This window comes from Channa argus, chromosome 1 (genome assembly GCF_033026475.1).
Source record: "Channa argus isolate prfri chromosome 1, Channa argus male v1.0, whole genome shotgun sequence".
In the NCBI taxonomy this organism is placed as follows: domain Eukaryota; kingdom Metazoa; phylum Chordata; class Actinopteri; order Anabantiformes; family Channidae; genus Channa; species Channa argus.
The window spans coordinates 46,342,435-46,361,865 of NC_090197.1; the positions used below are offsets into that span (position 1 = coordinate 46,342,435).

The 19,431-nt window shown below is 39.3% G+C and overlaps 2 protein-coding genes across 2 annotated transcripts in view; both read right to left on the bottom strand.

Annotated features, from left to right (window-relative positions):
- On the bottom strand, positions 1-19,241 carry ret (ret proto-oncogene receptor tyrosine kinase). The gene is made up of 20 exons (XM_067526730.1): positions 18,917-19,241; positions 9,566-9,796; positions 9,020-9,313; positions 8,552-8,790; positions 8,224-8,419; positions 7,934-8,133; positions 5,943-6,225; positions 5,699-5,830; positions 5,190-5,300; positions 4,959-5,072; positions 4,629-4,873; positions 4,368-4,515; positions 4,150-4,257; positions 3,854-4,068; positions 3,535-3,657; positions 3,384-3,454; positions 2,851-2,988; positions 2,583-2,682; positions 1,836-1,983; positions 1-989 (listed from the first exon to the last, which is right to left on the bottom strand). Exons 1-20 carry the CDS (start codon positions 18,975-18,977, stop codon positions 832-834), a joined length of 3,315 nt encoding a protein of 1,104 aa, XP_067382831.1. The 5' UTR covers positions 18,978-19,241; the 3' UTR covers positions 1-831.
- Positions 19,138-19,431, bottom strand: part of si:dkey-192p21.6 (uncharacterized protein LOC565246 homolog) — a 22,068-nt gene continuing 21,774 nt past the window's right edge. The window contains exon 19 of the mRNA XM_067526758.1: positions 19,138-19,279. The gene's annotated coding sequence lies outside the window, so the exon portion shown is untranslated. The remainder of the gene's footprint in view (positions 19,280-19,431) is intronic.

The following is a 19,431-nucleotide window of genomic DNA, read 5'->3' on the forward strand; positions in this document are numbered from 1 at the left end:
TTTTTAGAAACTTAATGTGAACTGACATACAGCATCTTTTTCTGTGTTTATTATTAACTGGAACATAATCAAATAATAGCATAATGATAACACTCATTAGTTTACATAATCACATTTTCTTTCCACGATTGCCATTACAATGAATAAAAAAAAAAAAATCAACTGTAGTCTGACACAAGACATGGTCACAATCTACATTAAGTCCCATGTCTTTACACTGGAGTAGCACTCACTAGTTGATATTTTACACGTTAAAAAAGAAAAGAAAGAAGCAAGAAAACCGTTCACTGAACATCTCTGTGTTACGTTTCTTTGGCAAGAACAGTTTGAAACATCTTGTGGCAGATACACAAAATGGGTCTTTGTCATTTTGAGGAGCACATTCCTCTAAGTAGAAATTTCAGTATTTCACTTTTGTCCACTCAATCCCAGCTGTCTACAACAGGTGATGGTAAAGACGTTCCCTTTAATTCCCAGGTTGGGACTAGATCTTTATAGTCACAGATTAATAATCAGAGGCTATTGTAGAAGCGGCACAGGCACTTAAAAGACATTGACACTGACATACACTCTGGTACAAAAGCCATGCAGTGATACAACTTGGCCAACATGACCTGTGAGGTAATAATTAACACACTGAAGAGCTAAATGTAGCATGGTCTATGTAGATCCAGATGTTTTTTGCAGCTAAAAGACCCCAGGTTTAAACATTGAATACCCGTGCAACAGAAATAAAGGGAACCAACTTTATCATCAGATTGTATATGTACAGTCTTATAGAAATATACACATCTCCCAATTAGTCATCTTTTCTACAGTGTTGGTTTGTCTTTAGCTATCAAGCTTGTCCACAGCTTTTGCGGGTGAAGGCAAAGCCATCCAGTTTGCATAAACACTATCATTGGCATATCTTGTAAAGACTGGATTAGTGGCATCATGTCTGTTGAGTGGTACCGGGCTCTTCTCGGGCCAGCTTGGGTATGACATGCCTAAAAACGAGAACATATCATTTTTCTGCACTCGGTGAAAGATACAAAGCGTGCAGACAGTAAGGCTCTCAAATCAAACTCTACAGTGCCTGTCTCTGAAACAAATCCTGATTGCTTTGTATGAGCTACAGTAGCAAAAAATGAAAGAACATAATTTACTATTTACGAGTGTATCAAGGCTATAATGTTGCTCATGTACAAGAACTATGGCTGTGCTCTTACCGTTAAGAAATGCACACATGTAACTATGTTCTTTAGTTTTCTTCAGTGTCACTTGAGAGCTGCGTTCAAAAGCCTTACTGTTTCTCTGTTCAGCATTGTGGAATCATTACTAGTTAATATACATTAGAAAGTCAGGAAATTTATGACAATCTGGAATTCAAACCACAATGAGTGATTGATTCAGCAAGGACCTGTTTCAAATGTTACACACTATTTCTTCCAATGCAAACAAATAATGAAATGATGACAATGGCAATGTAATGGAATAAAACCATGAACTATGTACAAATAAATGCAGATGAGGCACGAATATGAGCAGTGCAATATAAATTAGAATGATGGAGATATATTTAATATTTACAAAGGTAGCATTTTTGGTCAGCATTCATGTACATTAGAAGCAGGTCCAAATAAAAAAACAGTCAAGACACAAGATCTTTTTTTTTTCACTGAGTCTCTCATTTACAATGAAATGGGAGATATATCAGCATTAATCAGCAAAAGGCATGCCTAGATCACAGTCACACACACTTGACTACAGAAAAGCCAATCACAACTTGCCAAAAAAGAGCTTGTGTTGTGTGTCCTGTTTCTAAAATCTAGTAAATGCATGGGAGATTCTACCATAGAGCTTGTTTTCAATCCATGTGGAGGGGAGGGTTCGAGGGAGAGGGGCGTTATTACAGTCCACTAGTGGTGTGTCCTCTTCAGAGAGGGCGTCGTCGTACAGCAGGGCGTCGGCTGGCGTAGATGCTGCAAGGTCCAGGTAATCCTGACAAGAGCAGATGAGGGTGTGATTAGGCTGATTAGGGGGAGAGGAGCGACAGCGAGTCTGAATGCAGTAAAGGTCAGAGACAGACCCTGCAGACATTTGAGCAAAACCTTTCTATTTATCACAGTAACTATTTATCCAGTGACTTGTCTGCTATGTCTTTTTGATAACAGTGAAGAACTGTTCTGCTGTATGCTGGGAAGTCTGCATTCCCTTGTGCTTAAATGCTCTATATTTAGCCTCACTTCAGTAGCAGAGGCCTGAGTGGTATGCTCTGTGATTACACTGTGCAAGGCCACATTTTAGCACAGCTTCTCAAACACAAATTTTGGTTAAGAGTGAACGATAATTTAGTACAGCAGGTCCAGCAAGTCTGCATGTGTATGTTACTCTAAACAGTAAGCCAAGAATAAGTGTTGTCCAGCCAAAATGATATACTGCTCATTCTGCTCAATCTCCCACCAGATCTCAGTACTTTATCACAAGAGTTCTGTCAAGATTGTGCTGGTTATTCATGGAAAATGGCTGATTAATAAGCTCCCCTCACATCTTTCCAATATGAATAAGTTATTATAATGTATTGGATAGCTTCACCTTACCCGACTTTTTACCATCATCTTTTCCAGTTCTTTACTGATGTCTGAGAATGTCGGCCTCTTGTCTGGTTCTTGTTTCCAGCACCGAAGCATAAGGTTATACCTGCAAAGGAAAAAGTTTAAAAGTGGGTTAAATAAGTAGGATTTACTCTCCTCCCAAGAGCAATTTTCCACATCTGATTGTCAAAATGTGGTGGTGGTGGGGGGGGGGAAGAGTTTTGGCACTCAGTACAAACGAAGAGATGCCGTAGAGGGACACAGTGGAGCTCACATTTCCTCAGTGCAGTTCTCTGGCCTCTCCATCCTGTAACCGGTCTTGAGAAGATTAAAGAGGCGTTCAGGAGCGATACCTGGGTATGGATTTCCGCCCAGTGTCACTATCTCCCACAACAGCACACCAAAGGACCAGCTAGAAGAAAACACAGGAGCTCATGAGAATGTATGTGCTTAAGCTTTCCTATTGAGAGGTGACTAAAAAGATCGATTCTACTTGATTATTCAACATTAAACATTAAACTGGCCAGAACCTGGTTACTTTAGCTTAGCATAAACACTGGAAACAAGCTGATAACTAGACTCTGTTTGAAGATAACATATCTATTTAAGGACACCTCTAAAACTCATTAATTCAGATGTTATTTCTTTTTTGATTAGTCCATATAAAAACCTACCCATTGTTGTTTTACAAGAGGTTATGTGGTGAACTATTGGATATGCAAAAAAAAAAAAACGCTAATCAATGTTACTAGTACCAGTACCATTGAACACCCAGAACTATTTCCTTTAAATGATTATTTTACTCACACGTCACTTTGTGTAGTGTAAATGTGATCAAACAAAGACTCTATTGCCATCCATTTGACAGGTATACGGCCCTGGAAAGCAGAAAGAAACTTTGTTATTTTAAAAGATTTTTGTCAATATACAGCTAATTGCACATTTCCATCTTTTCTACCTTGCTCCTCTTAACATAAGAGTCCTCCTCATACACGTCTCTGGAAAGCCCAAAGTCAGAAATCTTCATCTTCCGTCCTTCAGCTACGAGGACATTTCGTGCTGCAAGGTCCCTGTGAACAAGCTGTAGGACAAAAATGCCCAGTGGCTTTCAATGCTTACAAAGAAAAATGGTATTTGAACAGCTTACATTACACATACTTTAAATGTCTGTTGTTCCACTACAACTAACATTTAAAGTTCTTTTTATTGTTTTCAACTTTTCTCTACATACTATGTTTTGTAGTACTTTACTAGTAGTATTCTAGTTTGTCAAATACCTTCATTTCAGCCAAGTATTGCATGCCTCTGGATATCTGCCATGCGAAGGAGATCAGGTCACCCATAGTGAGTGCCCTGTCATCTGGGTTCTCCAAGTAGCTGGAGTTTCGGTTGGCATCCCGGCCCATGTAGCTGTGGCCAACTTTCCGACTCTCGCGCAGGAAGTTGCGGAGCGACCCATACTTGGCATACTCCACAATCAGATACAATGGACCTATTCAGAGAAATGCATGTTTAGACATAATATGTAACACACATACCCTGACAGAGATCAGTTGGGGGACTAAGGTCTTACCGTCCTGGCTGCATGCTCCGTACATTTTTATGACGTGCGGATGGTTGACTTGCTTCAGTAAAGTGAATTCTGACAGCAAGTCACGCAGTTCACTGTGCGAGGCGTTTTCTGTTATGAAGGTAATGTGGGTATCATAATTATAAAACCATTCATATCTCCACTCCTCATATATTACCATTATTTTCAGGCCTGTCTGGTTTTTGCCTGGCTTATCTTACCTTTAAGCATTTTCACAGCCACTGTGGTGTAACCTGCTTTCCCTTTCAGCCTGAAAGCTGTTGCCTTGACAACTTTCCCAAACTCTCCTTCTCCTAAAGTCTTGCCAAGTACAAGGTTTTTACGAGGAAACTCCCACTTTGGATCCTCCTGTTGAAACAATGTAATGACATTTCTGACTCCTCAAATGTCCAGTATACAATACAGAGGAAAAATAAAGAGGAAAAAGGAAAGGCTGTCACAGGCTGAAAGTAGAAGCTTACCGGTATTTTAAAGGTGTCAGCCTCAATGGACTCCTGAGAGCCCCGGCGAACATTGTTAGCAGGGAAGCTGATGGGATAAGACTGAGCTGGTCGGCGGAAAGTCATCTCAGCAGAGGCGATGGGAGGCTTGGGCGAGTTCTTGTGATAACGGTGGATGAAGTAGGACGACAGGAGGATAGAGACGACGAAGGAGAGGAGGAGAGCTGTCGCGATGATGGTCTTACACATGTCATTACATAACACCTCTGTAAGGACAGGATGTTGCACTTATTGTCTGTTATTCAATATTACCTAATTACTGAAAGTTTTGTGTGATTTATGACAACTCACCCTCAACATCTTCTTTTTCACAGAAACAATTGTTAGGGTAGCAGTAGCAGGTTCCATAGCCAGCCTGGATCTCATTCCTCAAGCCTCGCTCATGACCTCCAATAACAGGTTCCTCTTCAGAGACAAATAAAATATCAACATTAAATTGTCACCAAAATGGTCCTTTTTATGTAAATAACAAATGCACTTTACATTTTTATGTATGTAGAGAAAGAAAGACATGTTTAGTACTTGTGCAATCTTGAGGGCATATTGACATATCTTTGCTTTCTACTGCATCACAGAAGCTATCAGGGCAAGTTCGCAGGTCAGGGGAACAGGTTGAATAATTTTTAGATATTCCTGAAATACAGACACAAAGCAGAAAAAAGGTTAGTACAACATAAGGGACAACATAACTGTATCATGGCACCTTTCATGAAAATGTAAAACTACAGCCTTTTAACCAACAACACATCACTGCAGCGGCTTGCTTGTTATGTTGTTGCTTGTAGCGCTTTTATCAAATTAAAGACCATATTTTCTATAAAATAGGGTTCACATGCTGGGTCTGGGCCTTTAATTGGTTCCGTTACCACAACTTAGGGAAACTTTCAGTAATGGGTTCATCTGGTTCTAGAAAATATACTCCATAGTCTCGTAATTATTATTGATATGATTCAGTGATGTTAAAATCCTACATAAATGCAGAAACACAGGTTTTATTTGTTCATCTTTAGTGCTAATAAAATCAAACATACCTTTCTCTGTGCCTTGTCTCCATTGGCATCTCCCTGTTGTTGCCCCCAGGCCTCGGACAGACTCACAGTCTCCCCGCCATCTGTTGGCTGCACAGGACAGGAACGGCTGGCTCTCCTGACTCGCCTTGTTTGCTATGTACAGCAAGCACACATAACCAAATCTTTAAAAGGCATTTGGTATTATGATGTGAAAAACTTTCATTTTGAAAGCTTGTGAAAGCAGACCCTGCTGGTACAGTCTCACCTTCACCATCTAGTCGGATGTGAATCTGTGTGCTAGCCTCCAGCTGTGTGTGCTCCTCCTTTGCTACAACAATGTACTGCAGGTCCTGGCACTCACGCCTGTGCAGAGCTTCAGAGTCATTCACATAGAGCACCCCCCACATCTCGTCTGGGGCCTGGGCGATGCTTATGGCTGTATAGCAGGATTGTACGTCAGCAGACACATTTCTATCTGGCACCTCAAGTCGGTAGGTGACACTCAAACCATCAAACTGCTGGCAGTTTTCCACATAGATTCTGGCAACCTTAGAACAAGGGGAACAAGAGAAAATGCATTTGAACACATTTACAGTAATGTCAATTAATATGCAACGTCCAGGAAAAACAAAGGCTGAATATGAAGAGGGAGAACCTGCTGAAGACAACTGAGACTTGAACAGGGTATTTCAGAACAGTGGGATAGTGTCCATGAAGTTCATTTTAGGGGCTTATCCTTGCATGTACCCAGTGTGATGTCACAGAGGGAGCAGCATCAACACTGCTCAATCTTCAGACAGGAGATTGAGCAGTGTTCAAAATTTTAAATAACTACACATGGTAGAGATATATTTCACTATCATTATAATCCACCCCAAGTGTCTTTTAATTTCTTGGCCATCATACTAGCTACTTAAAGATACTTCAAGATGTAAACTGGATGAGTCAACAATCTAATTACAACAACCCCTGTAGATAACGAGATGTGTATGACAATCCTAATCATTCAAAATAGTTTGACATACTAGTAAAAGAAAGAAAATTCTTTCAATTAACAATTGGTAATTCAAAAAGTAAAAAGTAAAAAGTAAAGTCAATGTAAAGTTTCCTTGTTTCCTACACCTTGGATTTCGTACAGAAATAGATAAAGCTGGTCTGTATATTGCTACACTGAATGAAACTGTTACATTCATGAGTTTAGTGCACATTACTGCTAAAATGTTGTTTGAACCTTTATCAAACTGAAACAAAGCAATGCACAAGTGTCAGAACAACTCAGATTTTTATTTATTTACAAAGCAAGTGGCCATTTTGTGATAAACACTTGTCGATTACATAGGACGAAAATGCATGACAGGGTTTTCAGGAGATTCAACAAGAAACTTTGGTGAAGGAACTTTGAACTAAAAGTAGATTTTTGTGAGTGGTAAAGCCCCATGTCAGTAGACCATGAACTTGGCCTAAATGTTTTTTTGTTTTTTTTTTGTGGGGCAACTGTGGCGCAGGAAGGTAGAGCGATTGTCCACCAATATCACAGTTGTTGGTTCAGTCATCGGCTCCTCCGGTCACATGTTCTTGAGCAAGACACTCAACCCAAACTTAGTTGCTCCTGGTGAGTGTTGGCCAGCTGCATAGCAGCTACCCCTCCGGTGTATGAGTGTGTGTGTGATTGTGAGTGTGAATGGGTGAATAAGAAGCAGTGTAAAGTGCTTTGAGTGCCAATAGGTAGAAGAATTCTATATAAGTGCTGACCATTTGCAAAATGAGGACTGTGAATTTTGTCCCCAAAAACCCTCCTCTCTTTGTTTGCCCAGTGACTGAGCATCAGTAACTACAACATCATTTTGTCCTAATGTAAATGTAAATGTAAAATTTTTTACTCATTAATTAGGTCACCATTATCAATCATGTTCATTAATGACAAATTGAGGTTGATAGTACCAGAGCCTAAAACAATGCGTATGTAAGCACAATAGTGGACCCAGATGCATGTGTTTCAGAAAAACCCGAGGACCTAAATAGTTAAAAGGTTATATAGTCTGTGTGTATTGGGCATGTCCCATTCTCGCATGTCTCGTATTCTTTAATAGCTTTTAAATCACCATGAACTACATTTAAAAGGACTTTAGGGACAGTATTGTGAGGTGAAAACAATAGAGGTGATGATTTTTCAAATATGGAATTAAATGTTAAGTTGTTATTTATGAAAGCAGCAGACTAAATAGAGAGTTATGGATTGTGAGTAGTCACGAGTACCTGTGCATAAACAGAAGCTCTGCGTGTCAACGAGTACATATGTGTGATGTTGGAGAAGTGGATGTGGACTGGTAAGATGGTGATGTTGAAATGCAGCAACACAGTTCCGTCTAGGCCAGGATAAGTGGTGTCGTTGACCAAGTAGTCCAGCTGCACAGTACGATTCTCATTCACATAGAGGTTCCTCTTTAGCACAAGCTCTAAAATCAAAGATAAATCCACAAAATATATGTATTAAACTGCATTGTTTATAAAAATTTATTAATTTGAGTAGTCCCTGGGTCACTTACGGTAGTTATGGACAGTCTCGCGAATATGTCCAGGAGCAGTTGTCTTTTCAGTAAAGGTACCTTTTATGTCAAATGTTTCCTTCACCCATTGGTCGTTACTGAGCAAGGTCCCAACATACTTATTTTGGGTCTGGTCAATTGGATAGATGGGGGTTAAATCCCTGTCATAGACAGACACTTTTCCAAAAGTGCTACCCTGTAAAAAAAATAAAGAAAGAAAATGAAAATTCTGAAACTGAATCCTAATGTAAAGAAGATAAAATTAGCATAAAACTATACAAAAATCAGAACTAATCAAATCAGTGTGTGTTAATGTCAGTCCTCTCACTTTTTTCCGATTGTAGCGTATAATAACATCTGCTGTATCTGTTCCATTCACATATGGTGCATTATCATCCTCATCGTTGACAAAAATGTCCAGTGAAGCTTCCACCTTGGTAATGACCGTGTCTGTACGGACTGTGCAAACCAGCAGGAGTCTGTAGCGTTCACTCTCCTCTCTGTCCAATGGAGCCGTCACCAGCAGTTCTGTGGTATTTTCATTTACAGCAAATGGCGCTGGGGTTTCTATAGAAATGAGGAATAACAAAAATTCTGTGTGTCTCTACAGTCAGTGCATGAACTAAATGTACTGAGTTAAAGATAGGAATGACATTCAGTCAATAGTGTGGTAAAAATGACAGATTGGATAAGAGCATGTATTCAACTCACCTGGGAGTTCAACAAATAATTTGTAAGAGGAAATGTGTTTGGGCTTCTTTGAAATGTTACAAAGCCTGTTTTTATTGTGTCTAACCTGATTCCACATTATAGGAGATGGTGTAGTTTGGGCAGACATTGATTCTGGTGAGACGGCGAAGTTGCCGTATGGCCCCGGTGAACCTGTTCTCTGTAATGTGAGGGATGGAGGTGTCTCTGTGTGGGAAGCAGAGTTCCTTCAAATCTGTATGAGCACACTGTGGTAACGTGGCGTTGTCAAAGTCCAGCGTGATACGTAGGATGTTTCTGCCAACACACTGGATGTTCTCGGAGAAGTCAGGTAAAACTATAGCACGCAGGACCAACTTCTTCACAGACCATGAATTTTGATCTGATGAGACACACAGCCAAAACAAAAACAAGAGGTATTTTGATTACAAAATCTTTTTGATGACTGTGCACTTCTTTTGACTTTATCCAATTACATTATCATCACGAAGGCAGAAACCTAGACACAGAGCAGAAGGATTAGTAATATGCAAAGGGAATAAACATGAGAAACTAATTTACTCTCATGTGTCTAGGATACCTGGCAGTGAAACAGGAATTTACATTAACATTGAAATGCTTGAAGCCAACTCACTTAGCAAGGCAAAGTCACGCTCCTCCAGGGTTTTGTTCAAAAACAGAATCCCAGTGTTGACATCTAGGTGGAACCAGGAGTTGTAAGGTGGACGTCTGCACAAGTAGAAGCATGGCCTTTCAGAGTCAATGTCCAGCATGGCGTGGACCTGCAGGATCGGTGTACCTGCTGGCTGGCCAACATACACTGTCTCAGTGTATTCATTCTGAGGGAAGTATAACCCTCTCACTCCTGCAAAAAGAGGACACAAAATAACCAGCTGTTTAAAACAGACAGCAATGTGAATCCAAGTGGAATCCAGTTACTGCATATTCCCTGTAAAGAAATAATTGTTATGACTGAAAGTCTTATTACAGAGCAGGATAACAGCCGTTATCAGACATCTCTCTCTGGATATTTCACTGTGTTCCACTGACAATGCTGTCTGACCACTGAATGGAAATGAACACATACGTGGAATATGACAGATTCAGTATTTTTTTTTCTCTCTGACAGGTCTTTCATCTTCACGGTTAGCGGAAATTGAAAGGAGGGCTCAAATGACACTTATGCAGCTCTTTTAATGAATTTCTCAGATGGTCAATAACGTGGTTTCCGATTCTCCTTGTGTTCACCTTGAGAAGTTTAATTACACAGGACAACATGATATGGAAGAGAAATGAATCATTACCTGCCAGTGTGGGAGTGTGGGGTATGTATGTATGTCTAAGTGTTCATATGTGAGTTTGGGCTGTAATCCATAAAAAACTATAGGAAGCTGTATTTTTTTACAGGAAAATGGAGACGCTTGTGTTCCCTCTGTAATTATATCCATGCTATGTTCCCCTTTGACGACAGTAGGCGGCCATTTAGGGAATGCACTAATGTCATTAGCAGACAGCAAAACTAGATTTTCTATTTCTGCTGGTGCAGTTGAGGCCTCAGCTCTGGTTTCAGACATTGATTTAATTTTGTGGAGCTTGGACGACAGGAGGCCAAGCTGATGGATAAAATGTGGCCGTCCTTCCTGAAGGATGGAGATGGAGATACACTCTGGGAGGGTGCAGTGCTTTTTATTAAAAGTGTTCCTAGGACAAAAACAAACACCAGGCCACTTGTTTGTTAATCCTGCTGGACTGGTAGGAGTCACTTTCATGACATTTTAACATTCTAGTCATGATGTCCCATTTCCTTAATCTGTCACATCCAAATCAGGGCCATTCATGCTCATGCCTGAAAATGAGGCTTTTCTGACTTAGGATTGCTATAGTTATGTTTTGTGCACAGGCTGTAGATATGTCATATATGACTAAATTTTTAATATATAATTTCTTGGTTCAGTTCATTCTAACAATGCACTGTGAAAAATGTTTATGTACATTTTTTTCCTAGAAACCTTAGACATTTAGATAAATGTGAAACTTCATCCACTATTTGCAGCAATGATAGGGTATTTACAGTACTGACAAATAGGATTAAGTTACTGTAATTGACTTTGGGTGATTCTACCTGTGTTGCACAGTGCAGCACAATACTAAAAAGTGTCTGCATAGGAAGGATTTAAGTAAAAGAACAAACTGTGGATGCCAAACTAGAATATTTTGAAAAAACATCTTAGGCAAATGCTGCAAGGAGAGGTTTATATATGAAATCTACTGACATTCAATTGTTACTAATTCTGGCTCACATACTGAATGTTTTGATACTGTGGTTATAGCCACACCCAGGATGCATGATATTCATTGATGCACACCTGAGGTTGTTTGATATCTCAGCACCTCTGTGCCTAAACAACTGCACTTGTTCTCATTTAATAATATAGGACAGTGTAGTAAGGGGTTCAATATATACGGTTGGCCTTACAGCACCATTACAAAATGGTATCGTCACTGACAAAATTAAAATGTACTTTCAGAAGCACATGCACTCTTAAATTGCTTCTGTCAATAATGAGTTTTTAAAAAGAAAAATTAAACATGACAGTTTTATAAGGGAAAACACAGAAAGTAAATAAAAAAATGTACGTATCTATAGGTCTTTCTCTTTTTACTCAAACTGGCCATTAGAGGGAGACATTATCATGCTGACACAAACTGCCCCCTATTATTACACATTAAACACTGACTTCAGTACTAATTTGATAAGGTTCTCATGATTCTCAGTTCTTATGTATTTCTAACAGGCTAGAATATTACAGTTTCTACAACTCTTTATTAGATAAATAAGGGAAATTAATTTAATATACATAAGTCTCCACACATGACAGCATCATGAATCAAAAGGAGTAGATGACAGCAGCTCTACCAGTAAAAGCTAGAGGGTCGAACGTGTTAACCAGTAGGAGCTGATCACATTAATGAATGGTGGCTTTGGCTCAAAGCCACAGTGGCTGGACCCCATGCAACACAATTCGTTTATATCTTTCAAAATTCAATTTCTTTCCAGGACTGAAGCCAACAAAAAGCAAGCAGTTTATATCAAAACTAATTAATTGAATGGATCAAGTAGGCCTCTCTTAGCAAATGGCATCTTTGGTCTGTGAAGCCATGATGATGATTTTCCAAAGCATGACTCATTGCTTTCTCTAAATGATGCAAAAGAATGATAAGAATACACATAGTAATGACATTTCACCTTTTATAACTGTGCATGGATAATGATTTAGAAAATGAATTACGCGGTACAACTTAATGTTCTTTCAGATTCTGACGTATAAATGGACAACACGCCGCTTTTGCAACAGCCTCAACCTGCCATAACACAAGCTGTGCAAACATTACCATCATAAGCAGACCTTTTACAGCCTTTACACATCTATTAAAGTGATGCTGAGCTGCCACATACTGTGTCATTTCTTCAAAAGCAAAAGTAAGTAATTTTGCAAACAAAGCCAGTGTTTGAACAGGAGGACTCTTGTAGCAATCCATGTTTACAATACAGTGTTTACAAGAGATATCATGTACTGCTGAGTGGATAGTGAAATTGCACAAAGCTGAGAAACAAGAGTGGAAAACCCACTCATTAATCTGTACACGTATGCTCTTCCTGGTTGTCTTTCATGACGGCATTTTCCTTGAGATATAGCAGTTACCACTGTTTTGTGTCTGTTTTGTCTCAGATTTTATTTGTAGAAGGACAAAAAGGACAAAAGCTCATCATTGTAAAATTTAAAAACCACTGACCACACCGAGTCTAGGACTAATCAGAGGCAACAGGGTGGGACGCTCCCTTCATCGTCCCAGACAAAGGCAGGAACTCAATTAAGTCAATGCGTGCTACGGCCGATAGATTTAGTGGCTATGAGCTCATGTGCTGGAGTAACCCACCGGCTTACTAATCTACCGCGGTGGAGGCCTCAATGAAACAAAATGTGGATGTCCCACTCCATACATCCTTTACTGAGTATCCTTGTCAACAGCACTGAGGCTTAGGAACAGCGGGCCGGCACAGCCCGGGCGCTGTATAATTCCCTGAATTATTTTATTCTTTGACTGAAGTGAGCAGTCAGAGCGCAGTCCACTGCCCTATTATTCCCAAGGTCAACGTGCGCTGCATCAGTCCCTAGTAATGACCCATTGGAAAGGTTATGCTTCTGACAGGAGACCAATCAATAACCCCACTAATCAACAGTGATGCTGATTGTTTTTCACTTATGAAACAGACTGGGAAAAAAGCTGATGGCTGCATGTGTCCAATCATCTGTGCTACACATAATATGGACCCACTTGTCCTGCATGAACGCAGAAATGTTACATGTTTGGATTTGACTTCACAGTCGGCTCTGCATTTTGCTCCATCGATATCCACATTTTCAAACAATTCGTGGCCGTAGCCACAGACGTTAAGAAGCATTTCTCTCAGTCATATCATGGTTATGTAAACACAAAAATATTTCTATTCACTCTGATATCTAACATGATTACTCCACTTCCAAACAACAGTTGTGGAAATGTTTTTTTCCAGAATTCAATTAACTAAAAAGCTGCACACTGAGTTATAATTCCACTTAACGAAACTATTATTTATTATTATTTATCATATTGCTTTGTACTCTCCTCCTTTGGATGTATGTGCCTGTGTACACAATTGCACAAGATCCAGGAACTGCATTGAATGTAAGCATGACTGTGATGCTTCCAATTTCACAATAATAAGGTGTAATAAGGAAAGAAAATAGTTTCCTGTCATGATGACACAGTCATTATGGTTTTCATCAGAGTAATATGATACTTGATCTCAGTTCGGAGAAGGCTGTTGGGCTCCAGGTAGATTACTCAGTTTACTGTGATGCATACCGTAACGTAATAATCAATTACTCCATAATGTAATCCCCTTAGCTCTCACAAGAGCTGAGATCCAATGAACCATGTTCATCAGTCATCAAGAAATTTAATAAAACATCTCCTTGGGGGTAAACTACAAGTACAAATTCAGTTAGAGACATTCCTCTGGGGGTGACAGTGGCTTCAAAAATTGAACTGGAGGTACATCAAAGAGTTCCAGACTGAGTTACATGGAATAGTCATTAGATCCTGCCTCGATAAAGCATTTCTGTCCTCATTGGTGCAGAGGTACAAAGCAATCAGATTTACTGACATGTACACACAAACAGACAAAGGCTGCAAATTCCAGTGGCAAGTAAAATAAGCGATATTAGTTTTAATAATTTACTGCCATGTAACATGCTATGTCATTTATGTCTAACTTTCACTGTTTAACTATTTTATGTTTGTTTCTACTAAAATAAAGACCATGTCCGTACAACAATTACCAAGAGAAACAGACTCTTTACAGCTTAACAACATTTAAAACTAATCCCATATAAACTCTACCATCTAAACAAGACTAGGGCTCTACAGCCATGCTTGCAGCTTTGGAGCTGTTTTTAAATAGAGCTTCACAACTGTGCTCACCACTGTGATGTTTAGCTGGTTTAATGTTTACAGAGTCCACCACTTGCTTGTTATCATGCAAAAGTTGGTCACACAGGCCAAACTCTGGTTGTACTGGGTAACTTCCAGGTGCGAATGTAATCAGGGCAAAAGACAAGCAACCTCTCAGTGAAACAAAGCTAAATAAATAAAGGTTACAATGAAAAACACAAAGTACAACTGAAGCTGCAATAATTGTGTTTAGTCTCTGCTCACAAACTAAAGTCAACCAAAGTCAACAGGATTCTTCCACTGGGACTGTGAATGTCTGCAAAACATATCATGAGTCAATCATATAAATGTTGATATATTTCAGTTGCAACCAAAGTAGCACCAGCCAGAGACTGGGGAACCACAGTGCTACAGTAGCATGGCTGAAATCAGGGATGCTTAGGTATACCATATAAAAACTGTGTATTAAATGTTCTTTTTAGTCTGTTGTGCTATTGAAACAAACAAACTAAACTATATATAAAATATAATAAATATGGTACTCGTTGGTTTGCATGTTAACAGAGCTACAGTATGTGAAGCTTTCTGCTGTGTTGTATGCCGCCACATCGGGTTTCACAGAGAATCCAATGTAATACTTTATGGAAACAGAGGGAGGGGTTTTGCTTTATAGAACAGCAGAGAACGGACGGTGCTGATCTTTCAGTGCAGATGGAAGTGAAGCTTTCAGAGTTTCTGGCACTGACAGGTGGTTTAAAGCAGTGGAAAAAACATTTCCAACATGTTTACCCACTTTACTAAAGTGAAGGAACAAATAAATGGGCACTTTGGGATGCTAGGGTGGGACTAGTGGCAAAAAAGCAAGAAGCAACAATTACTGTGAAAATTGACAACATGGTTTAAGGAAAATAGGTTTCCCCAATACATTATTACTTTTTAATGTTGAGAAATTTCCCCTTAATGGTTTGATTTGGTTAGCGCAATAGCAATAAATCTGCAAATTACATTTTCTGTTCTAATGTTCTAAATGTTAAATGTTCTAATTAGCAAATACTACCTCAGTCATGCAGTATCACACAGACCATGAGCTAAGCTTGTTTTTTGTTTCATTCATTGTTGTAAATGATTAGTCAAACACAGCATGCACCACTAGGTGACTGGAAAATAACTTGTCAAGAGCCATGTGAAACAAGAGGACTGAATGCCCTGAGGGCAAAATTTCAATCAATGTCTCCTTGTCCTTTCACCACAGCAAATTAGATTCTACCCATGCATGAGAGGGAAGTGTGACCCTGAACTGACTAGAGGATCAGGGACAGGGCCTTGACAGGTAGGAGCAGAATCTATGCTATGCCAGCAGCAGCAGAAGCAAAGGTGCCAACAAAGACAGTAATAATGAACTGTGTCACTCCATTATTGTCTAGTTTGGTCAAAAACATGATGGGATCACATACTTTTTAGATGGCAGTAGGGAGAGCTATAATAGAAAACAAAAAACAAAAGCTTACAGTAGCTTACTGTTCTTTTAGCGATTGTGTTGGGATGAGATGATTTGAAAGAAGCAGAGTCCAGATGCTTATGGTTTTGTATCAAGTGGTGAGAAATGCGATATGTCACAATTTTAAAAGAAATCAATAAACTTAAAAAAAAAAACAAGGCTGCTGGACTCAATTGTCATTTTTGCTAGTAACTGTTTAACAGAGAACCACAGAAGAATCTTTTTTTGTTCTTCCTATAGCAGGCAGAGACGCACTGGTGTTTGCATAGTTTAATATAAAAGATAAACTCTGCAGCAAAAAACTTGTATCGCAATGTTTTCCAATTATACTAAAAGAAATGTAGTGACAGCAAGGGTGGAAAATTTATAAGGCTTCTATAGGCAACATAAGACAGAAGCTTTACTAAATTATATAAAGTAATAAGGGACTAAATCAAACAGCATCATGTATCAAATGAGATTTATTCGTCTGGCTCTTCTCAAAAGCAAAAGATGCTGGTGAAAATGATCATTCTAATGCAAGGAGGAGGAGGAGCATGATACACTTCAAACATGGCTTCCTGTTGAATGGGGTCACCATAGAGGATTGGTACTTGGTTAGGATTTTAGAGATCAGAGGACAAGGGAGGGTCAAAAATACAGTAGCAAGGTCACAGTGGAAGATAAGCAGATCAATGCTTTTATGTGTAAACATCTGTGGCTTCTCTTGTGAAAGTGATGGATTACACACAAGTGTCTGTTAAGAGGATTTGGTTAATTTCAGTAAATGCTTTCACCAGGTTTACTCACAAACACTATTGTGTAAAGGCTTTATCTGTTCTTCAATTCATTAAAATTAACCAAATGAACCAAAGGTCATTTCAGCATGCTCTTAATGCAATCTCTATGTTTCTTTCTAACACTAGAAATATTTCACATCCCCACTGAAACCAACTCCACAATCTGAAACTACACGAGCAAAAAGGCACCAGTCTCCAATTCATTCTAATTTATGTCTTGAATTGCCTCCCTTCTTCTACTTAACTCTACTCTTAAGTGCAGGGCAACGCCACAGCCACTTTTAAAGATGCTGATTAATCTTATAGTGAGCACTGATTGTCAATTTCCTTTGTTTGATTACCTCAGCAAGAAACACATAAACTAATCAGTAGCCTGGAATGGTGACACAGAGATATTCCAAAAACACATTATTCACAACTTTTGTTTTCAACAAACTAAACAAAAAAAGCAACTGCTCCTTTGATTTCAATGAAAATGAAATGACTTGAATTGTAACAAAGACTCATATTAGAGATTATGCAATAAAAAAGTGCATGATTAAACTACTTAGAATATGAGAACTGACACATAAAAATCTTTTCCAGAAGCGCAGGGCAGGAAATAGTTGTACAGTTCATGACATCAATAGTTACAACATCCTCCAAATATGAGACAAAATCCTCAGCTTGCGAATATACAGCAAAATAAGAGTAGTGTAGGACAGCTAACTTCTGACTTGCAATCTGAATGCTGTGTGCACTTGTATAACAGGCGATATTTTCCTAAAGAAAACAAACAGACAGTGTTTGCCCAGAGATAGGAGCAGCTGCTGCACACCTGCCCATGGCTCGCTTCTGCTCCTCTCTGTACAAGTGTTGGTCTTTTGTTGCAACAAACAGGCAGGTGAGTGGCACAGAGGCTAATGCAGAGTGTAGATTTCAACACCTATTTAATTACCGCCACGTCCTTGCCCTGTGAAATTGAACAAGACCAACTGTGCTCATCTATAAATATCAGGAGAAATGCCTGCTTCCCTGATGTAGAACAAAGAGATGTAAATGTAGGTAGGATTTGCGTGTGATAAGAGCATCACGCATGTGTGATGAGAATCTCCATCTCTCGGCCTCTACGTGCTGAGACCTCTGCTGTCTGTCACAATGAAAAACAATCAGAACATTACACTCAAATGTGGCACCTTAAAAATTTCATTAATCATTTTAATAACTGTGCAGGAAACTGCTCCCTTGGGCAATTTAACACAGGCTTTTACTTTATGGGTACGCACTCATTTACACTGAGCCATTCACATAAAAATTAACAAATTTTTTACATCTAAATGCCAAAAATAGACTGTGAAGATAATCTTATTTTCACACTAAGCTATAGTGGTAAGAGCTTTTATATCTAAAAACACAAAATCAGTAATTTTACACAATAGCCTATATTTGTCTAAGCATCACATCTGACATAGTGTACTTGCTGCACAGCGAGATTTGCACACTCCTGAGCAATGAGCAACACTTTAAATATAGACTACATGGGAGCACGGTGTTAGTACAGTTGGGCTGTGGGATTGTGACTGGGATTAAAATATTATGATATATGGCTGTATTCATTTGACTGTAGGTCTCAATGTGCCATACCAGACATAACAACCAGCAGCACAATACAAGTATCACTTTCTGCAGCATCAAACAGTGCTGGCATTGTATTCGTGCCAGTTCAGATACTTCTTGGGAAAGACTTAAAACTCACTAAGCTTCCAAAATGTTGCAATTGAGCAAAGCAATTTGGCTTCACACATGAGCAACCAAAATCATGTGCATTTGTCAGTTACCTTCTAGATTTCAGGTCCACTGGCCACTGTCTGTAGCAGCTCAGGAATCACTCCCTCTCTGTTATTTTCTCCTCTTCTTTTTTTTTTTTACATTATAGTCAGTTTTTGCTGAGAATCACACACTGTGTGAATTTAAAGTGCATCGCTTTCTGACACTGACAGAAAAGATGATGAACAAGATGCTTGAGACCAAAAAACGCATGTTGGTCAGCAAGAAGCAGAAAATCCAAACGCCACTTTTATTAGTGATTGGGCATTAAGACTATCGCTTTTTCTTTTTTTCAAGAATATTCTTTTGACTCAGTTTAATCTAAACATACTTTAGACCATCACATATTTAAGCTGATTCTTGCTTCATCTTCGTCTAAAACAATATAGCGGAGGATGAATCTTACCTTCCAGCAGCAGCAGCATCACTGCGATGTTTCCCGGAGAGAAACCACAACTTGGCCCCATATTCTCAAACCATAAGTGAAAGTTTCTGAATGAAAACGCGATTCAAAAAAGTTCCTTTGGATCGCGATCAGTAATAAAACAAAAATCAACCCGATAAAATGAACAAAGGCGATATATAAACCAGGGTGCGTCCCGTGTGCGCGCCACCGTGCAGTCAGACGAAGTCCTCAGTGTCCCATAAACGCGCTGCTGTGTGCGGCTCCGGCGGCTGCTGCTGGGCTGACTGGCTGTCCGGGAGGAGGAGGTTCACTGCTCCACTCCTCACTGCCCCGCTGCGTCCACAGCAGCAGGCAGCACAGCATCTACAGGAAATTTAAGAGCATAATTTAACAGCAGGTCAGTCATCTCATTAACTCCCTGCGGGGGGAAATTATTAACAGTTGTCATTAGTTGTGCAATGACTCATTTTAAAGTTACAGACACTGTTTTTTTTTAGGTGTGGGGGCATCAGGTG

What these genes read in the sequence shown, in the direction of transcription:
- ret (XM_067526730.1), bottom strand. Translation starts at nt 18,977, where the DNA reads ATGGGGCCAAGTTGTGGTTTCTCTCCGGGAAACATCGCAGTGATGCTG. An exon ending in GAGCTTCTGTTTATGCACAG is followed by an intron (nt 6,226 to 7,933) that starts GTACTCGTGACT and finishes CCTTGTTCTAAG; the next exon opens with GTTGCCAGAATCTATGTGGA. An exon ending in GAGAACTGCACTGAGGAAAT is followed by an intron (nt 2,683 to 2,850) that starts GTGAGCTCCACT and finishes TTTCCTTTGCAG; the next exon opens with GTATAACCTTATGCTTCGGT.